Raw genomic sequence first — 17,433 nt, 5'->3', positions numbered from 1 at the left:
ATCCTGGCACACCAGGCCCTATAAAGCCCTCGCCTCAGTCTAAGCATCTTGCCTCCAATGTGAGGACGCTGCCTGAGCACCTTCCTTCCCTCCCCTTGACTGCTTGTCTTGCACCTTGCCCGTCTTTGACGATACACCCGCCTCTAGCCCTCTGAGCCTTGTTTGCTGCTCTGGAGCTCAAGCCCTTCCTGTTTTGGCCCCGGGAGCGGCTCCTGGCCCACCTGGATGTGCGGCCAGCCTCTCTGGGTCCTGGAATCCGACCATCTGGCTCCTCTCTCTTGTCGCGTCTGCCCAACAGGCAGAGCAGACATCATCCCAGCAAGTTTGCTAGCCTTAGCTGTAGCTCAGCGCCTCCCGAAGGGCCAAGTCCTAAAGCAAAAGGAGCTCCCAAACAACTGGCCCAGCCAGCTCAGTATCCCGGATGGAGCACATCACTGGCACCTCCACAGACTGCTTCAGATTCAAGGACAGAGGCAGGCTCCTGAGGCCCCACAGCTGCAAGAGGCCATCAAGCCAGCTTGTCAAGGAGATTTGTACGGGGAGGCAAGTTGGAGGCCCCACGCACGACCTTTGGCACCACAAGGTGGCATCTCTGCACTCCCCGCTCAAAGTCAGCCTGGCGCTCCAGTTCAGTCTGGCTCCAGGCTCAAGGGGGCGCTTGGCCAGATGGGCCTTTGCAGGCCCCCTTGGTGGTGCCTAGTGGCTGCCGCTTTTTGAAAACTGTTAATGCCTCACTGGAGAGAACGCTGGGGGTGCGGGCATTTCAGGAAGCTGGTGGCCACCAACACGGCTGCATCCTGGGTTGCCCCTGCTAAGGTAAGCTCCCACCACAAGGGTCCGATGGAGGCCGACCCTGGTGGTCATGGCAGCAACTTGGCATGCGTTGCGGAGGCTACAGAGGTAGCTGCCACCTTTCCCCACCAGGGCCTCAGGGGTTGGCCGTGGGCCCTTGGATGACCTTAGGTCCTCAGCCAATGCCTGAATTGGCCCACCCCTTGTGCCATCAGGATGCAACGCAAACAGCCAGAAACATATGCAGGAAATTAAGACGCACACAGTCCTTTGCATAATGCAGGGCTTTCCAACTCCCAGATGTTATTGACGACAACTCCCATCATCCCCCAGCCAAAGGCCATGGCGGCTGGGGATGCTGGGAGCTGGAGTCAACAACATCTAGGAACCCTTGTTACAGGGAACACTAGTCCCCAGATGTTGCTGGACTACAATTCCCATCATCTCCCAGCCACAACAGCTGAAGGGCATCGAGGCTGGGAATGATGGGAGTTGTAGCCCTACAATACCTGGGGGCCCAAGGCTGAGAACACTTACCTTTCCAAATAACATCCAGTCCTAACCCAAGCAAAGGGGAGTGCTCCAGAACACAAGGGAGCAGCACAGTGGCAGGGCAAAGGGGCAGCTCTGGTGACTGCTGTCCAAACATGGGCAAGGGCCTCCATTCAGCCGTGCCTGCCCTGGCCTAAAGCATGGACACAGCCCCATCTGATTGGAGGACCCATCTGCTGCAGCCAGGGAGAAGAGTACCAAGCACCCTGGTGAGAAGAAGCAGACTAGAGCGCCAGCGGGGTCAGAGAGGATCCACAGAGAGCACACCTGTTGTAGTCCCGCGCCACCAACAGCAGATTCTCCCGCAGGTTGCGCAGGTCCTCCTTCCTGTCGTAGAGCTCCACCACGTAGTGGGGGATCTCAAAGAGCAGCCTGTCCCAGTAGTAGATCTCCACAAATAACTTCAGCAAGTGCCTGGAAAGGGAAGGAAGCACAGAGGCAGCGTGAGGAGGGAGGGAGGGAGGGCCCCAGGGTCTGGGGAGTGCCCTGGTGCCAGGGCTGAGGCACCCACTGACTTGTCAAAATTGATGTCCAGCATCCCTGGCTTCTCGGCGCTGAGAACCAGGAGTGGGGTGTCGAGGCGCTTCAGGCAGTCCTTGTCCAGGGTCTGGGTCCACTCCTGGAACGTCTTCCGCTCAATCTCGTCCATGGCCTGCACCAGCAGCTGGTAGGTCTGGAAGCTCTCTTCGCCAGTCCCGATGTGGGGGATGAAGTGGGCCTTGGTGAGGCACTGCCGAGGAGAAGGCAAGAGAGCTCTGCTCAGAGGCCGTGCCAGGCAGGCTGCTTGGTCTGCTGCCAGAAGTGACGCCTTTCTCTCTCTCTCTCCTACGGTTCTGAAGATGACTAGTGAGGCACCCAGTTTAGGGAGCAGTCCATTTTACATGCAAATACTCTGGCAGAAGCAGGTCTTTTTAAAGTGTGATCATAAGAGCAGCCCTGCTGGATCAGACCAAAGTGGGCCATCTAGTCCAGCCTCCTGCTTCCCTCAGCGGCCAGTCAGCTGCCAATGGGATGCTCACAAGCAGGGCAGAATGTCAAAAGCCCCCCTTCACACACCCAATGCAACCTATACTGTTGCTCCCCAGCCACTAGCATCCAGAGGTATATGGCCTCTGAAAATGGAGGGTCCATGTGGCCATTCCCACAGCCATCAGCCTGCATGAATTTGCTTTTAAAGCCATCTAAGTCAATGGCCTCTCTTACCACGTCTTGCAGCATCTAATTCCATAGATTAATTGTGCGGGGAAAGGGTTTCCTTTTGTCTCTCCTGAACCTGCTACTAATCCATTTCATGGGGTGACCCCAAGTTCTAGTGATTCGCCGTTTCTGTCCCGGTGCACAAAGGTGGTCTTGAACACATGCACCATTGGTTGGCAATCACCACTTTAACCAGTGCAACACAAGAAGCATCCCTTGCACCAGAGCGGAGTTGCCTGTCCTTGGGTCTCCAGAGACAGTTGGTATACAACACCCATCAGTAATCCAGCAACATCTGGAGACCCAAGGCTGGGAAACTCTGCACGAGCAAAAGGGGTGACTCTGAGGGCATAATGTGTGTGGGGGTGGGTGGGATTCAAACAACATAGAAACACCCAAAGCTTTTGTCTCTTCTTCAGGGGGTGGGATGTAGGCAGCTTGGGCCCTGGGTATTTAAGAGAACGTCTTCTTTGCTATGAACCCTTGCCCACTGAGATCATCTGGAGAGGTTCGTCTGCAGTTGCTACCGGCTCGTCTGGGGGCTACTCGGGGACGGGCCTTCTCCATTGCTGCCCCGAGGCTTTGGAACACACTTCCTGATGAAATAAGAGCCTCTCCATCTCTTACAGTCAAGACACATTTGTTCACCCAGGCATTTAATTAGATACTGTTTTAATAGTTTTAACTTTTTAAATTTTAATTGTTGATATGTTTTAATCTTTTTATTGGTTGTTTTTATTTTCTTGTAAACCGCCCAGAGAACTTGCATTTTGGGAGGTATAAAAATTTGTTAGATAGATAGAAAGAAAGAAAGGCCGCGGAACCTACCTGCTTTTCCAACCCACAGCCTCTAGGTTCCATCCCCCAGTCTCAAGCACAACTAGAACATTAGTTCATTGCTTGGACAACAGCAGGTACAAATGGAATGAGGAAATATATTTCTGGTTGCCCATTAAGCACTCTCCGGTGGGTGTAATAAAGAAAACAACGTATGTCACCTAGAAATCCAGGCCAATTATTGGTGCCAAAATAGAATGATAAAGGCTTTTCAAAAGCTCTTGTCATTAGCAAACCTGAGTCAGTCATGACTCCCATCTCCCCAGCACGAGGGTCACCCAGCTGGCACCGGAGACAGAGAGAGAGAGCCATCATTCAAAAGGAGGCGCCGCAAGGAGGGGAGAGGTCAGAGCTGATGGCCTTCAGAGACCCGATGGAGAAGGGATGGCTCAGCAGGCAGTGAGCATTAGAATCCAACTCATCTCCCCACCTCAGCTCGCAAATGTATTCCTGGCCTTCTACAGACATGACTGGAGTGAAGCCCTTTAGTCCTTCCTGGTCTCTGCCTGCACCACCATCTAATCAGAATGATGTGACATCAACCCACTTCTTGTCTGGAGGGAGGTGGGAATGTACATGCCCTCTATCTACCCTAGGGGTTCTCAGCCTTGGGTCTCCAGATGTTGCTGGACAACAGCTCCCATCATCCCCAGAAAGGCTGGGAATGATGGGAGGTGTAGTCCAACAATATCTGGGACCCAAGACTGAAAACCCCTGATCTAACCTACTCCAAGAAGGACCTAAAACCAGAGGAGTTGTGCTACTCCTCCACAGGGAGAAACAGCGAGAGATTGTGCCTCAACCCAACCCAGCTCCCACATTATTTGAATCCCTCTTCTTGCTGACTCAAGAAGGGCAACTCAGGGTCTCAATGACTGGCCATATCAGAAATGAGAAGACTTCAGTTCCATACCCATATAGATAAAGCATCCTTTGACCTCGAGTCATCTGTTGCAAAGACCAACCACCTGAGCTACAGGAGCAAGCAGCACCATGTCTGAAAAGTGGTGATGGATGCAGAAGGAACACTGTCACCCTAGACTGGCATTTCAGCCCATGATCTCTCGTGCTCAGGCCAGGGTCAAGGTGCTCATGCACTTGGCACATGCCTATGGAAGAAACCCCTTGTGGAAGAGCTGCGCTTCTTCTGCCCAGGCACTCCAGGCCTAAGACAACCCCATTCCACTGCTCTAAGCTCCCTGCCCCACGGACAGTGGAGTTTCTTCTCTTCATGAGAACGTTCCACCAGCCTCACCACAGAGGAAGCTGCATGCCAGTCACATGCAAACAGATTCCCACCAGCCAGTGACTGTAGATTTCCATCCTAGGTAATACTGCAAGGAAGCTTGTGTGATCCAAACTAAAAATAAAATAAAATCCAAAGCACCTACAGAAATGCATCTACCACACATTTTTATTGGTGGCAAGAGAGATGATCCACTAGAAGGCATGTTGCAAACCCCTCTTATTTATGAACCTTGTTTCCCCCTGTAATTGCCAGGAGCCAGGCTGAAGGGCTGATATTCCCCAGGCAGGGTCTAGAGCCTGGCTGGCAACTGTGGGGTTGCGTTTGGGATGAGGTCAGTCCCAAGAGTCACAAAATAGGGTGGATGTTAAACAAGGAAGAAATCATTCTGGCGCATTGCTCAGGATCTCCAACAGGATGGAAGTGTAAGACTAGTATTTCTAGTAGTATTTCTCTAGGTTATTCCAGGCATGCTGATTCAGATCAGGATTCTGGGGGGCGATGTTGCTCAAGTAGAAAGTCACCAGGCAGCAGTGTTCCCTCTAAAAGGGATTCCCAGCTGTTGTTGACTACAACTCCCAGAATCCCCAAGCCAAAACCATTGCAACTGGGGATTCTGGGAGTTGTAGTCAACAACAGCTGGGAATTCCTTTTAGAGGGAAGACTGCCGGGCAGGGCTTGAGATTGGGTGCTTAAGGGCAGGAAGAGAAAGGCTAAGTTCAGCACATGCTTGGCTTTCAGGCCTCTGCCTCCAGACCCCATGGGCCGGAGTTCTAATTCTGCAGCAGCCAACCAGGAATGCCAGACATTTCTTTAAAGAAGAAAGCAAGCGGGGATTCTCAGGATACACTCAAGGACAGATCACACAATCAGGAAATGGTTAGGAGAAGCCTCCTGCCCTCGTTGGGGAGCTGTGCACGCTTCCAAAGTTTGATCATCTGCAGGGTGGGGAGAAACCAGTTCAGAGGCGCCATCGGTGATCATGTGCTCAGAAGTAACTGGTGGGAGGGCTTTTCCTCCTGCCTCGTTAAAGACCTGGGCACAGCTGCAGGGGGGTGGGGGGCAAGAGCCTGCCAACCCAGTGACTGCTGATAGTCAGAGTGTGTACAGCTTCCAAACTCCCAAATAGGGGCCTCCCCTCCCCGATTCCTGATCATGTGAACAAGCCGACAATGTTCCCCAAACTGCCTATCATGGTGCCATCATACTTTCCTCCCTTCCCCACTCCCCTGTCAGCCTGCCTGCCATGTCACCTTGTCACTTGGCCCAGGGCGGCTGGGGTCCCAGTGGTCCCAGCACGACTCCTTGAGCCTTGGCTGTCCACAGGCTTATTATTGCCATCAGGCATGCAGAACTGTGTGCATCCCACACCTCCCAGTCTGAGAAACGCTGGGCGAGAGAGAGGGAGAGCACGAAAGCACATCTTTTTCCTGCTTGCCAGGAGTCATGTTCAGGGACTAGCACACCTCACAGTTACATGACAGACGTCTAAAGCAGGGCAGAGCTGCGCTGGCGCCCAGGAGTTTGCCAACTGATATCAACAGAAAGCGAAAGGCTGCTGGCAGGGGAGATGCTGGCTTTGGGCAGGGAGATTCGGAAGGAGCCGATGTGCAGACAGTTTGCTTTACATCCTAACCCAGATCTGGCAAATTTCAAGCGTGCACAGAGGAGGGAGGGAGAGGAGCCTTTGATTGATGGTGGAAATGCCATTTTGTTTCCACCCAACGTATAATTAAATCTGTCAAAAGGAACTCAGCGACAGAGGATGCGATTGAGGTAAACAGCAGGGATAGACACACAAAAATTGACGAGGCTGCTTGATGAATAAAGAACAGCGGCCACGGCCCTGCCAAGGGCCAGTTGTTCTTGCTGACCAGCAGATGGGCACCTAAAAGAGGGATGTGGAGGAGGGAAAGAACCTCCCCGCGCCACACAAACAGCCTTGGCCCCTTCCCTCCACCCTGAAGCTGCCGAGAGCTCTCTCCTGCACACCCTCTCCTTGCCTTGAGAGATTCCACGGTGAGGCATCTTCCTTTCACACCCAAGGTGCCTCACTGCGGAACAGGGCCAAGGGGAACGCTGGCTGGTTACGGACCTGGGGGAGACCAACCTCACCATCTCCCTGACCGCCCGAATACATGTGGATTCTTTATCTGCATTCCCTGGCCCCACCTGCCTCAGCCCAGAGCCAATCCAGGCTTGGGGGCAGAGATGTCTGTCTGTGGGGGATGCCTGCATTCTGAACCACTTGCCCTGAAAATGCCTTGCAGGAGTCCACTGCAGAGGTTCCCAACCTGGGGTCCCCGGATGCTGTTGGACTACAACGTCCAAAAGGCCAAGGTGGCAGGGGAGGATGGGCACTGCAGTCCAACAACATCTGGGCACCCAAGGGTGCAAACGCCAGGTCCCCTGGGCAGCCACTGGGAGCAGGAGCCCTACCTTCATGGGTTTGTCAACACGCCGCCGCAGAGCACGCATCCAGTGCGCCAGGCCTGAGTAATGGCACATGTGTGGCGGCAGGAAAGGGGTCTTCTTGCTCAGCTCCTTGTTGACCAGAGAGAGCTCCCTGTTGAACAGCATGAAGATGTCGACGGTCTTCTTGTCGAAGGTGCGCTTGATGGCCTGCCAGAAAGAGAGAGGGAGGGAGGGAGGCGCCTCAGTGGGCGCACTTCCCACCTCCCACACACGGCTGCCTTCCCAGTTCTGCTACTACTACAAATATTTATGTACGGCTTTTCAACTAAAGTTCTCAAAGCAGTTCACGTAGCTAAACAACAGCATATCAAGCCCCCCAGAGATGAAGCCCCCTCCAATGGCATCCTGGAGCCACCACCGGACAGCTCTTCTCTCTCCTCTGCTGTCCAAGCCTTCCAGCACTCTGGGTCTCTCCAGAGCAGAGAAGCTGCCTCATCTTGTGCTGCTGGGCCTAAGAAAGGGAAACCCCTTCCAGGACAACTGGAGCTTAAAAGCCAAAGGACTCAAGCCTGTGGACACCACAAGCTCTGGCTGAGAAGCTCAGCTTCCAGCCCACTGAGATGTGGGAGCTGACTAGCTCATCCCCGTGGAGCATACAGAAGCCCAGGCTCAGAGCTGCTGGTTTCTGCCCTCCTTCTTCATACACCCCTTCCCTGGGGCCTCCAGCTGAGCCCTGGGCCAGACAACAGTCAGCTTTGCCATACCTCTCGGGACGATAAATGGTAGAAGATGTCCTGGATCTCCACGCCGCGCTCTACATCCCTCACCGTCTCAAAGGCAGAGGTGATCAGGTTCTGAGTCATCACTTCCAGGTCTTTGACACCAGCACGGAAACTGCAGCCCCCAGCAAGCAAGGACAGCAGGTCGTCAGAAGAGGGTGGCATGCAGTTCCTTGCTTTTCCCACCTGAGGAGATGCTGGCTTTGTCCGCTCCCCCTTCCCATATCCTAGAGCAAAGGTGCCTCTCTCTCCAGCATTCTTTGCCCCTCGTGCCAGAGGTGCTGCCACCCCACCTCTACACAGACCCCAGGGGAGGGAGGCCCTCCCACTCTGAGCAGCGGAGAGCCTCTCTCACCGGTTGAAGTCCTCATGCCAAGACGTGTTCTTGACGTCCAGGATTCCCCCCTTCACGTTCCGGAGGTTGTTGAGGTACTTGCTGAAGGTCTCCTCCGTCTCCAGCAGGCTCCGGGTCATCTGGGGGCCAGCCTGGCCGAAGAAGCAGGGCAGGGGCGTCTTCTTGCCATCTTCCCAGCGTGCAAAGTGCTGCTGGCTGTCACAGACCTGTCGGCAAAAAGGCCGGGCACTCTCATGACCCCTGGACTCCCCACAAGTGCATGGCCCCAAACAGGCAGGGGGAAAGTTCCAGAGCAACTATCGGGGAAACAAAGCAGACCCTTTGGCAGAGACCAGAGCATTGGTTCCACTTACAGTGAAGGCTTCTTCTGATTGCTGGGGCCAGGGACATCTCATGGGTTATCCTCTCTCAGGAGCTCCAGGCACAACAGAAAGTAAGTAGTTAAAACTAAGACACGCCCACTAGAGCCTGAGGGGGATAACCCTGCCCCAGTTCTTTCGGGCTGAGACGTAAGAGAGTAAAGACAGTACAAAAGAGTAGCAACAGCAGATCTGAATAAATAGGTTTAAACATTCCAGAATAACAGAGTGTAGCAACCAACTGTTGGAACTCACAGTCTCATCAGAAGTAGACCAGAGCGCAAAATCACAACTAGATGGGCCGAGATGTCCCTGGCCCCAGCAACCAGAAGAAGCCTTCACGGTAAGTGAAACCAATGCTCCGTTCTCGGTTGCTGAGGCCAGGGACATCTCATGGGACATACCACAGCTGTCCAACTAGGGTGGAAGCACTCTGGTCTACTCTTGAGGAAGAACCTGCTGCAACACCCACCTGCCAAAGGCAGCCCAGGCAGACGCAAAACCATTGATCTTGTAATGCCTGGTGAAGGTGGACGGCAACACCCAAGTAGCTGCCTTGCAAATCTCTTCGACCAGGGCATTAGTGGAAAACGCCGCTGTCGCTACTGCAGCTCTAGTAGAATGAGCGAATATCTGAGCAGGTAGCCGAAGACTTTGCACCTCATAGGCCATTGAAATGCAGGCTTTAATCCACATCGTGATGGTTTGAGACGAAAAAAGGAGCACCCATGGACCAGGGATTAAAAGACACGAATAGGGCCTCTGACAGCCTAAATGAGGCAGTCCTTTTCAAGTAAGCTTTCAAGCAACGACACACATAACCGCTCCCTGGGATGGACAGGCCGAGGGCACAAGGAAAGCAAAAAAATGTCCTGAGCCAGGTGAAATGGAATAGCCACTTTTGGATGCATGAATGGGTCTGGAATAAGCCTAACTGCGTCCCTTTGAAAAACACAAAATGCTTTGTTTATAGACAAGGCCTTTAACTCGGAAATGCATCAAGCAGACATAATTGCCACAAGAAAAGCCAGCTTAAATGAAAGGATCTGAATAGGGATAGTTTTCAAAGGTTCGAAAGGAGCAAATTGAAGTGCCTTTAGGACCATGTGGAGATCCCATGAAGGAAATCTACATACTGTGGAGTGGAGATCAAAGAAGCACTGCGCAGAAATGTACATAGGTGAGGGTGAGCTTGCGTTACCCATTCCTTCCCTAGCGAAACCAGCTGTACTGTAAAGGCGGAGCCCCTTTTTGAGCCCATCTTGAAGGAAACCCAATAGATGCTGTAATGTGGCTGTCCCCCTAGGAATTGAATGCCTCGCCATCCAACGCAGAAAGGTTCTCCAAGTATATTGATAAATCCTCATTGTTGATGGTTTGCAGGAGGCCAGCATAGTGTCCAGAACTCCCTCCGAATACCCATGTTGACTTAAGACTTGCTGTTCAGTCTCCAGACGGCAAGCCGTAACCAACCTGGGTCCGGATGATGCACTGGACCTTGAGACAACAGATCGAAGAGAGGAGGCAGTTCCCATGGGGGCTCTGATGCCAGGTTGATCAGTTCTGGGAACCAAGGCCTCCTGGGCCAATATGGAGCCACCAGCAAGGCTCTGGCTCATAGAGTTCGCACCCTTTACAACATTCTGGTGAGGAGAGGCGTCAGAGGGTAGGCATACAGGAGAATGGCTGGCCACAGGCTGGAGAGAGCGTCTACCGCCGCGGCCCCCCTGCAAGGGAACCTGCTTATGAACATGGGTAACTTCGCATTCTCTGGTGCTGTGAACAGGTCTGTTTCCGGGGCGCCCATGTGTTCCGTTATCTGGTTGAATATTGATGTTTTGAGGGACCACTCTCCCGGCCTGAGGTCCGTCCAACTCAGCCAGTCTGCCACGTGATTCAACTCTCCCTTCACATGGTGGGCTAACACAGATGACACATTCTTCTCTGCCCAAGATAGCAGTATCATCGCCTCCTGGTGGAGAGACCTGGACCTGGTTCCCCCCTGTCTGTTTATATATGCTTTCGCTGTGGTGTTGTCTGTTTTGACTAACAGATGGGACCCTAGAATTGTTGACTGGAAAGCCAGCACTGCCAGGCGGATGGCATGAAGCTCCTTCCAATTGATACTGTGTCCCTTCTCCTCGGCTCCATCTGCCTTGCACAGACAGGTTGAGACAGTGTGCTCTCCAGCCCCTGTTGCTGGTGTCCGTGGTTATGATGATTCTCTGAGGTTCCAGAATTTGTTTGCCTCAATTTAGGTTGTCGGAGTCCAGCCACCAACAAAGATAATCGAGAACATGGTTTGGTAATACAAGTGGAGTACGCTTCTTCCTTGCGATAGCCATCTGGTGGGAGAGAAGCAACCACTGAAGACCTTGAAGATGCAACCGGGCCCAGGGTACCGAGACCAAAGTGGCCACCATCAGACCCAGCAGCTACGATAGCGAGGTGAGTGGGACCTTCTGTGCCGCTAGGACAAGCCTGAGTTCCGACTGGAGAGTCTGAAGCTGATCAGCTGGCAGAAATATTTGGTCCACTTGGGTGTCCAAGATGACTCCCAGGGGACGCAGTCTGTGACAGGGCAGCAACTGGCTTTTTTCCCGGTTGATGATGAATCCATGGTGCTCCAAGACCTTGATGGTGAGTGACAGGTCCTGCTTGACCTCTGGAAGGGAGCGCGCCAGTAAGAGCAAATCGTCTAAATATGAAGATAGGTGGATCCCCTGGACTACTAGTGACGCTAACACTTTTGTGAACACACAGGGTGCTGCCGAGAGCCCGAATGGAAGGGCTAGGTACTGGAAATGCCGGCCAGCATATTTGAATTGAAGGTACCACCTGCTGTCCGGATGGATAGGAACATGGAGGTAAGCCTCCTTCAAGTCTATGGAGGCTAGTAGGTCCAGGTGACACAAGGCCTTGGAAACAGATCTGTTTCCATGCGGAAATGACTTCTTCTCATGTGTTTGTTGAGGAATTTTAGGTTGAATACCACCCTCCTTGGGCCATACTTTTTCGGCACAGTAAACAAAACTGTGTACACCCCCTCTTCCTCCTGAGATGGTGGCACTTGCTCTATCGCTCCAATGTCCAGGAGATGTTGAATTGTCTGGAGCATTCCCGAATGTTTTGCCAATGCTCGCAACCATGGAGTCGGAAGAAAGCGGGAGGGCGAACTCTATTCTGTAGCCCAGGTGAATAACCTTGAGAACCCAAATGTCTTTGACTGAATCTTCCCAGGCCTGGATGAAATGCAACAAATGCCCTCCAAGCCTGATGGGTTTCAGGTCATTGTTGGGACTTTTGATGTTTGGGCTGGTTGGCTGCCTGTTGGCAGAGCTTCCAAAACCTCTCTATCCCGACCCCAGAAGGGCCAGAAGCCTCGAAAGGGCTGATTAAACTGAAAAAATCTTCTGAATGATTGCCTTTCCTGCTTTTTATTGGCCAATGGCATCGTCTTTCTCTTGTCAGTGGATTCCACCAAGATATCCTGCAGCGCGGCATCACCAAATAACTTTTGGGCATCATACAGAACAGAAGAAAGATTGAGCTTGGAGGTTGCGTCCACAGACCAGTTCTTCAGCCATAAGTGGCACCTCCCGACTACCGTGGAGGCCACCATGTGTGCAGAAAACCTTATGGCATCAAGGGTGGCATCTGCCATGAAGGCCTGTGACTTTTGGAGTTTTATCAGCTGCTAACACATCTTGTTAGGATCAGATGGTGGGTCACTCAAAAGATCATCCACCCACAAAAGGGATGCGCACGCTGCCATGGAAGGAGATGACACTGCCCGGACCACCAATGAAGAGTTGTCGTGAACGTATCTCAGTGAAAGATCAGCCTTTTTGTCAGCAAAATTGTGTAAGGTTACCTCGCCCTCACGAGGGACCAAGGCCCCCGACACCAATTGTGAAATTGGGGCATCCACACTTGGAATCTTAAGCATATCTGCTGTTTCTTGCTGAAAGGAGTAAAATTTGTTAGAGACTGCCATTGCTTTTCAACTGAAAAGAGGGGCTAGCCATTCTTGACGGACCACTTCTGTAAACAACACAGGCATGGGTAGCAACATGTTCCTTGGGGGTGCCCTGGGAAAGATAAGGTCCCCTTTTGCAGACCCCTCAGTAGTTGCCCAGCATCCAGTTTTAACCCAATAGTTTTAATAATTCTAGAGACATCAGTGGACTGAAGTCCTCTGCAACAAATAAACGTTGTGAAACTGAGGCTGATCTGTGTCATCCCCGCCAGACCATTCCCCTTCCTCTTTGTCTATTGGGGCATCTGGATCTGGCTCACAACCCCCGCCTCCTTTGGTTATATCCTCAGAATCAGAAGGAATAGTATGCTGACCCAGACCCTGCAAAATGCTTTTTGAACCCAAAGGTGCTCTAAGGTCCCCAGAGTCCTGATCCAAAGCCTCAGAGGAGCAGGGATCATACTTTGGAGGTTTCTTTGACACAACATACTTGGTCCTGGATTTAGCTTTTCTAGGAGGGGGGCTAACAGACTCACTAGAGGAGGAACTGTCGCTTGGGGAGCTATGCCTCCTCCATTTTTTAGATTTTTTAGATCTCCTAGCAGGTCTCACTTGCTGGATTATGTCCACAATTGCATTGCAGAGCCATGCCTGCCACTCAGGAGGAACCATTTGGGGCACTGAAGGATTCTTAGAATTAGAAGCTTCTAGCGCCTCCTCCTGTAAGCCAGCTCCCTTAGTCACAGTTTTTACCCACCCAGAAGTAACATGCCCTGGATTTACATTACCGCTCCCCTCAGGCAAAATGGCAGGCTTCTTAGGTGCAGAGGTCTTCTTAGAAACCGATGGGGTGGCTGAAGAAGCCTCTGCCATGCTGGCTACGTTGCACGCCAATTCCCCGATGCGGTGGATCTCCTCAGAAGTAGGAGGTGCGTTGGCCAGTGGCAACCTCAGAAAGCGCTGCTCCAGTGATCCTTCGGGGTTGCGGCGCATGGTGCAGCTGGCCACGGAAGCACAGATTACACGGCCCGAAGGCGGGAAACCCGGCTCAGCGCTCACGGCAAATGGGAAGGGCGGCTGAAGAGCAGCCATCACCGATGCAAAGCCTCCTGGTTCTTTGGCAGTTGACTGTGTGGCTGCCCGAGCTGCAGGGGAATGATCCAGGGCTGCGGCGCGGTTGCAGGGGATCACCCTTTGCAAAATGGGAAGGGCGCGGCAGTGGGGACCGCACTTCAGTCGCGCCGCCAAGAAGCCAAACTCTTCCCCTCAGCACAATTACTCTGTACCTCTAACAGCTAACTCCAAAAACAACAGAGAAAGGAGAGGGGGGAAGGGGGAAGAAGGGAGGTGATAGCTGGTTTTTGTTGTTGTTGTTTGGCAAAGGACAAAGAAGGAAGGAGATCGAAAAGGAGGACAGAAAGAACTGGGGCGGGGTTATCCCTCTCAGGCTCTAGTGGGCGTGTCTTAGTTTTAACTATTTAATTTCTGTCCTGTCTGGAGCTCCTGAGAGAGGATAACCCATGAGATGTCCCTGGCCTCAGCAACTGAGAAAAGCTGCTTGGACTGAGGAGCCAGCTCCAAAGCTGGGGGACTTAAGAGGGCCTCATGGGCCAGCCTTGGGTGGCGCTCTCCCCAGCACAGAGCACAGCCTGCCGGGCCTGTGATGGGACCAGGATGCTGGTGATGCAAGAGACGAGGCTCTGGACCCAGACCACTAGGAGCCCCAGTCCAGGATCTCTCCCAGGCCTTACAGATATCAAAGCTGTGAACAGCATACCAGAATCCCTGGAAAAACAACACAAAACAAACCTCATCTCATCTCATCTCATCATCCTCTCAAGGATGATGTCAGACCTACCTCCAGGAGGTCCTTGCAGCGCTGGACAAAGGCATCAACCTGGGCAAAGATGCTGGTCTGGTCCAGGACCCAGCCCTTCCCAGAAAGCCTATCAAAGGAGACACATGGTTAAAAGAGCAACCCACTCCCACTCCCCTATTTTGGACAAGGGGTCCCAGCCCCTGCTCAGCTTGCAGGGCTGGCCATGCACTGGGAGGCAACAGGGGTCAGACACAGACCCATGAGGACCCGAGACAAGATATTCCATTGGATCCACAGCCACTAACAGAAGTGCTCCTATTCAGGACTCTGAGCAGCCAGGCACAGGAGCCTTGGAGGGCTCTTTAGAGCACATGTGGGGAAGGTTTCAGAAAGGGAAGGAAGGAAAAAGGACAACTTTGTCTTTGCCACCCTACTGAAACCTTTGCTGGCTGTACTATGTAGTGCTGAACAGCTCAGATTCTGGAGAGTGGGAAGAGGAAAAGGATTCCTTTTCCTTTTCCCGTTCCTGCAAACACCCTTCAGGAGAGGAGAGAGGAGACCTTTTTAACCTCTCAGCCCACTTCCCCCAGATGCTCCAGGATATTTGCTATAAGCTGTTTGAGACCTGAGCAGCTCATTGCCCTTTCACTTCAACTTCATTTTTTTCCTCCCCACCCCCACCCCACCCGGCCACCTGATACCCCCAGTATCCCATGGTTCACCTGCCCTCGACATTCTGTCCGACTTGAAAGCTGACAGGTTCTTGTTGGGCCATTTATGCTTGAAAACTCCTTCCATTTATAAACTCCAATTCTTCTAAAGAGTCCCCTGACAATGCAGAAACCACCCACTACTTCATTTTTGGGTGGCCCCATTTTGCATCCCATCTGACAGGCACAGGACTACCCCAGCTTGGCACGAGAGGAGATGAGGAGAAGGGAGCCTCCCCTGAACTTCTGGGTCCTCCAACATCAGACTGAGCTGTCAGCAAGCAAAGGCAGCAGCATCTTGGGAAAGCTGACGGACAGGCCGTCTGTCGCCCCTGCCCGCCTCCCTCTCCCTCCCTCCCGAGCAGGCAAAACGGTTCTGGGGAAATCAGCTAATCAAAGAGCTCTGGGAAGATGCGAGCCCCTCGCCCCAGGAGCGCGGCTCGAGTGCCTCATCCGTGCCTGGCTGTGCCTGGCTGGCATCAGGCCTGTGTGCGTGTTAAATGTCTTTATATCTTTTACGATATTGATCCAGCCCCACTAATTTGAATTTGAAGCAGACAAGTAACACTTAGACTTAATTGTCAAGGACCAGGCACCCACTTAAGCCTGACATCCCTAATCATAATGATAGATTATGTGGCATTATTTCTGAAGTACAGCGAGGCGAAGCAGGGAGGAGAGGACCGAGCCAGGGCCAGCACAGAGCTGGGGAAGCCAAAGCTCGGACGCCATAAACCTCAGGATGGTTGCCCAATTATGTTGCTTCAGCTCAGACCATATTAATGCCACAGTGTGCTGATGCCCCTCACAGAACCCCACTGCTGACGGAGAAGTGCCCATGGGTTGGACTGTGGACAAGAGCAGCCTGTGTGATTGGTTTCCTAGTCAAGGGGGAAACCACAGGGGTGGGAGGGAAATGATGGCATTAAGAAGCCACCAGCTGGGGGGCCGGGGAGACAAGGGGGAAAAACATGAAGCCTGGAGACCATCATTTTTAAAGGGAGTTTAAAGTGGCTTGGGAGGGATTCCGCTTCCTATGCTGGGCACACACATTTCTTTTGACCTACTCTCTGGCCAAACAGGTTGTGCAGGTTTTGAAAGCCAGACATACACTTTCAAACAGAGGTGGGCCCATTCAGATAGGGGTGGACCAATGACTGACCCATTTTCCCAGCCCAAGATAACCAGACCTCCCAAACAATGTTTCTGTAACAGGGATTCTCAGATGTTATTGACTACAACTCCCATTATCTCCAGCTGCAATGGCCTTTGGCTGAGGGTTGTGGGAGCTGCAGTCAATAACACCTGGAAATCCCAGTTACAGGGAACACTGCTCCCTTGCTCTGAGTTCTAGAGAAGTAGCAAAGACAAGGCACCTTGCCTCGATCTCCTAGAACACAGAGCAGATGTATCTCAAACCAAGGTATCTCAAACCAAGGTGGCAAGTGGATACAAGAAGGCCAGAGTAGTGACCAGTCTCCCTACCCTCTAAAGAGTTAACAGGAAGTGAACCCTTGTCTTGACTGACAGGCTGGTGAACTCCAGGGTTCAACCAATCAGTCAACCAGGTAGGTGGGACATGAAAGCTGAAGGGGAATTCTGGGAAGAAGAAAGGAAGTCTGTGCTGGGAGCATGGAGGAGGACATGTGGCAATGAAGTTTTGTTGCAGCAGGATTGCTGTAGATCCTTGTAAAATGGGATTGCAGGAGGCGTGATTCTCATCAGGAGTTTGGTGAGTTCAAGGGATGGAACCTAGGGTCTTTGGCTTCAGGAATTTAGCATAGGAAAAAAGTGTTTAGTCAGACTTCACATCAGGAATATATATTTCTTTGTGTGTGTGCTTTGCATTTTCCTAAATATCTGTTCTTTGCAACTAAGTAACTAAGATTTCAAAGGGTGCCACCTTAGAACCAGCAAGGTGTATTGAAGCATTCTTGTAACCAAGTTAAATATTTTTAAGTGTATCTAAAAAGCTAAATGCCTCAGATGGAACTAGTCTATAGTAATTTTAATAAAAAGTCTGTTTTTCTCTGTTCTTTACCTTTTACAAGCCTCCTAGGGTTGGTTATTAACCCAGCAGGAGAAAAGGGGGCCATAAAGGGAATTTCTCTGGTACAAAACGTGTCTCAATGAGTGCTTGGCCAAATCAACAATTAACTCTACACGCAGGCAGATGCCTGGGAGAACAATTGGGTTTCATTCTTGCCTATTAGCAAGGGGAAGTAAAGTGAGGCAGGGATTTTTGGTCACCCAATCCCTGTTAAGAAAGACTTTTAAAAAGGTGACCTGGTGACAGCGAGATTAACCTACCAGAACTTCTGGGTTTACCACAATCTTTTTCTTAACTTTCGGGTCTTGAGAGTTAAAGATTTTTAAACGAGCCAGTCTGCTTC

General features: G+C 52.0%; 1 protein-coding gene across 6 annotated transcripts in view; it reads right to left on the bottom strand.

The window, feature by feature from the left end:
- The window catches only part of DNAH2 (dynein axonemal heavy chain 2), a 158,803-nt gene that overhangs the window by 113,651 nt on the left and 27,719 nt on the right, over window positions 1-17,433 (bottom strand). For all 6 annotated transcript variants that reach the window (XM_053259994.1, XM_053259991.1, XM_053259993.1 and 3 more), the window contains exons 10-15: window positions 14,370-14,457; window positions 8,174-8,379; window positions 7,804-7,933; window positions 7,064-7,246; window positions 1,860-2,074; window positions 1,612-1,758 (exon numbers count right to left, since the gene is read on the bottom strand). In XM_053259994.1, coding sequence (XP_053115969.1) covers window positions 1,612-1,758; window positions 1,860-2,074; window positions 7,064-7,246; window positions 7,804-7,933; window positions 8,174-8,379; window positions 14,370-14,457 — 969 coding nt within the window. The remainder of the gene's footprint in view (window positions 1-1,611; window positions 1,759-1,859; window positions 2,075-7,063; window positions 7,247-7,803; window positions 7,934-8,173; window positions 8,380-14,369; window positions 14,458-17,433) is intronic.

Source organism: Hemicordylus capensis, chromosome 6 (assembly GCF_027244095.1).
Source record: "Hemicordylus capensis ecotype Gifberg chromosome 6, rHemCap1.1.pri, whole genome shotgun sequence".
In the NCBI taxonomy this organism is placed as follows: Eukaryota; Metazoa; Chordata; class Lepidosauria; order Squamata; family Cordylidae; genus Hemicordylus; species Hemicordylus capensis.
The sequence above is the reverse complement of the archived record's forward strand: the minus strand, read 5'-3'. Positions and strand labels throughout refer to the sequence as shown.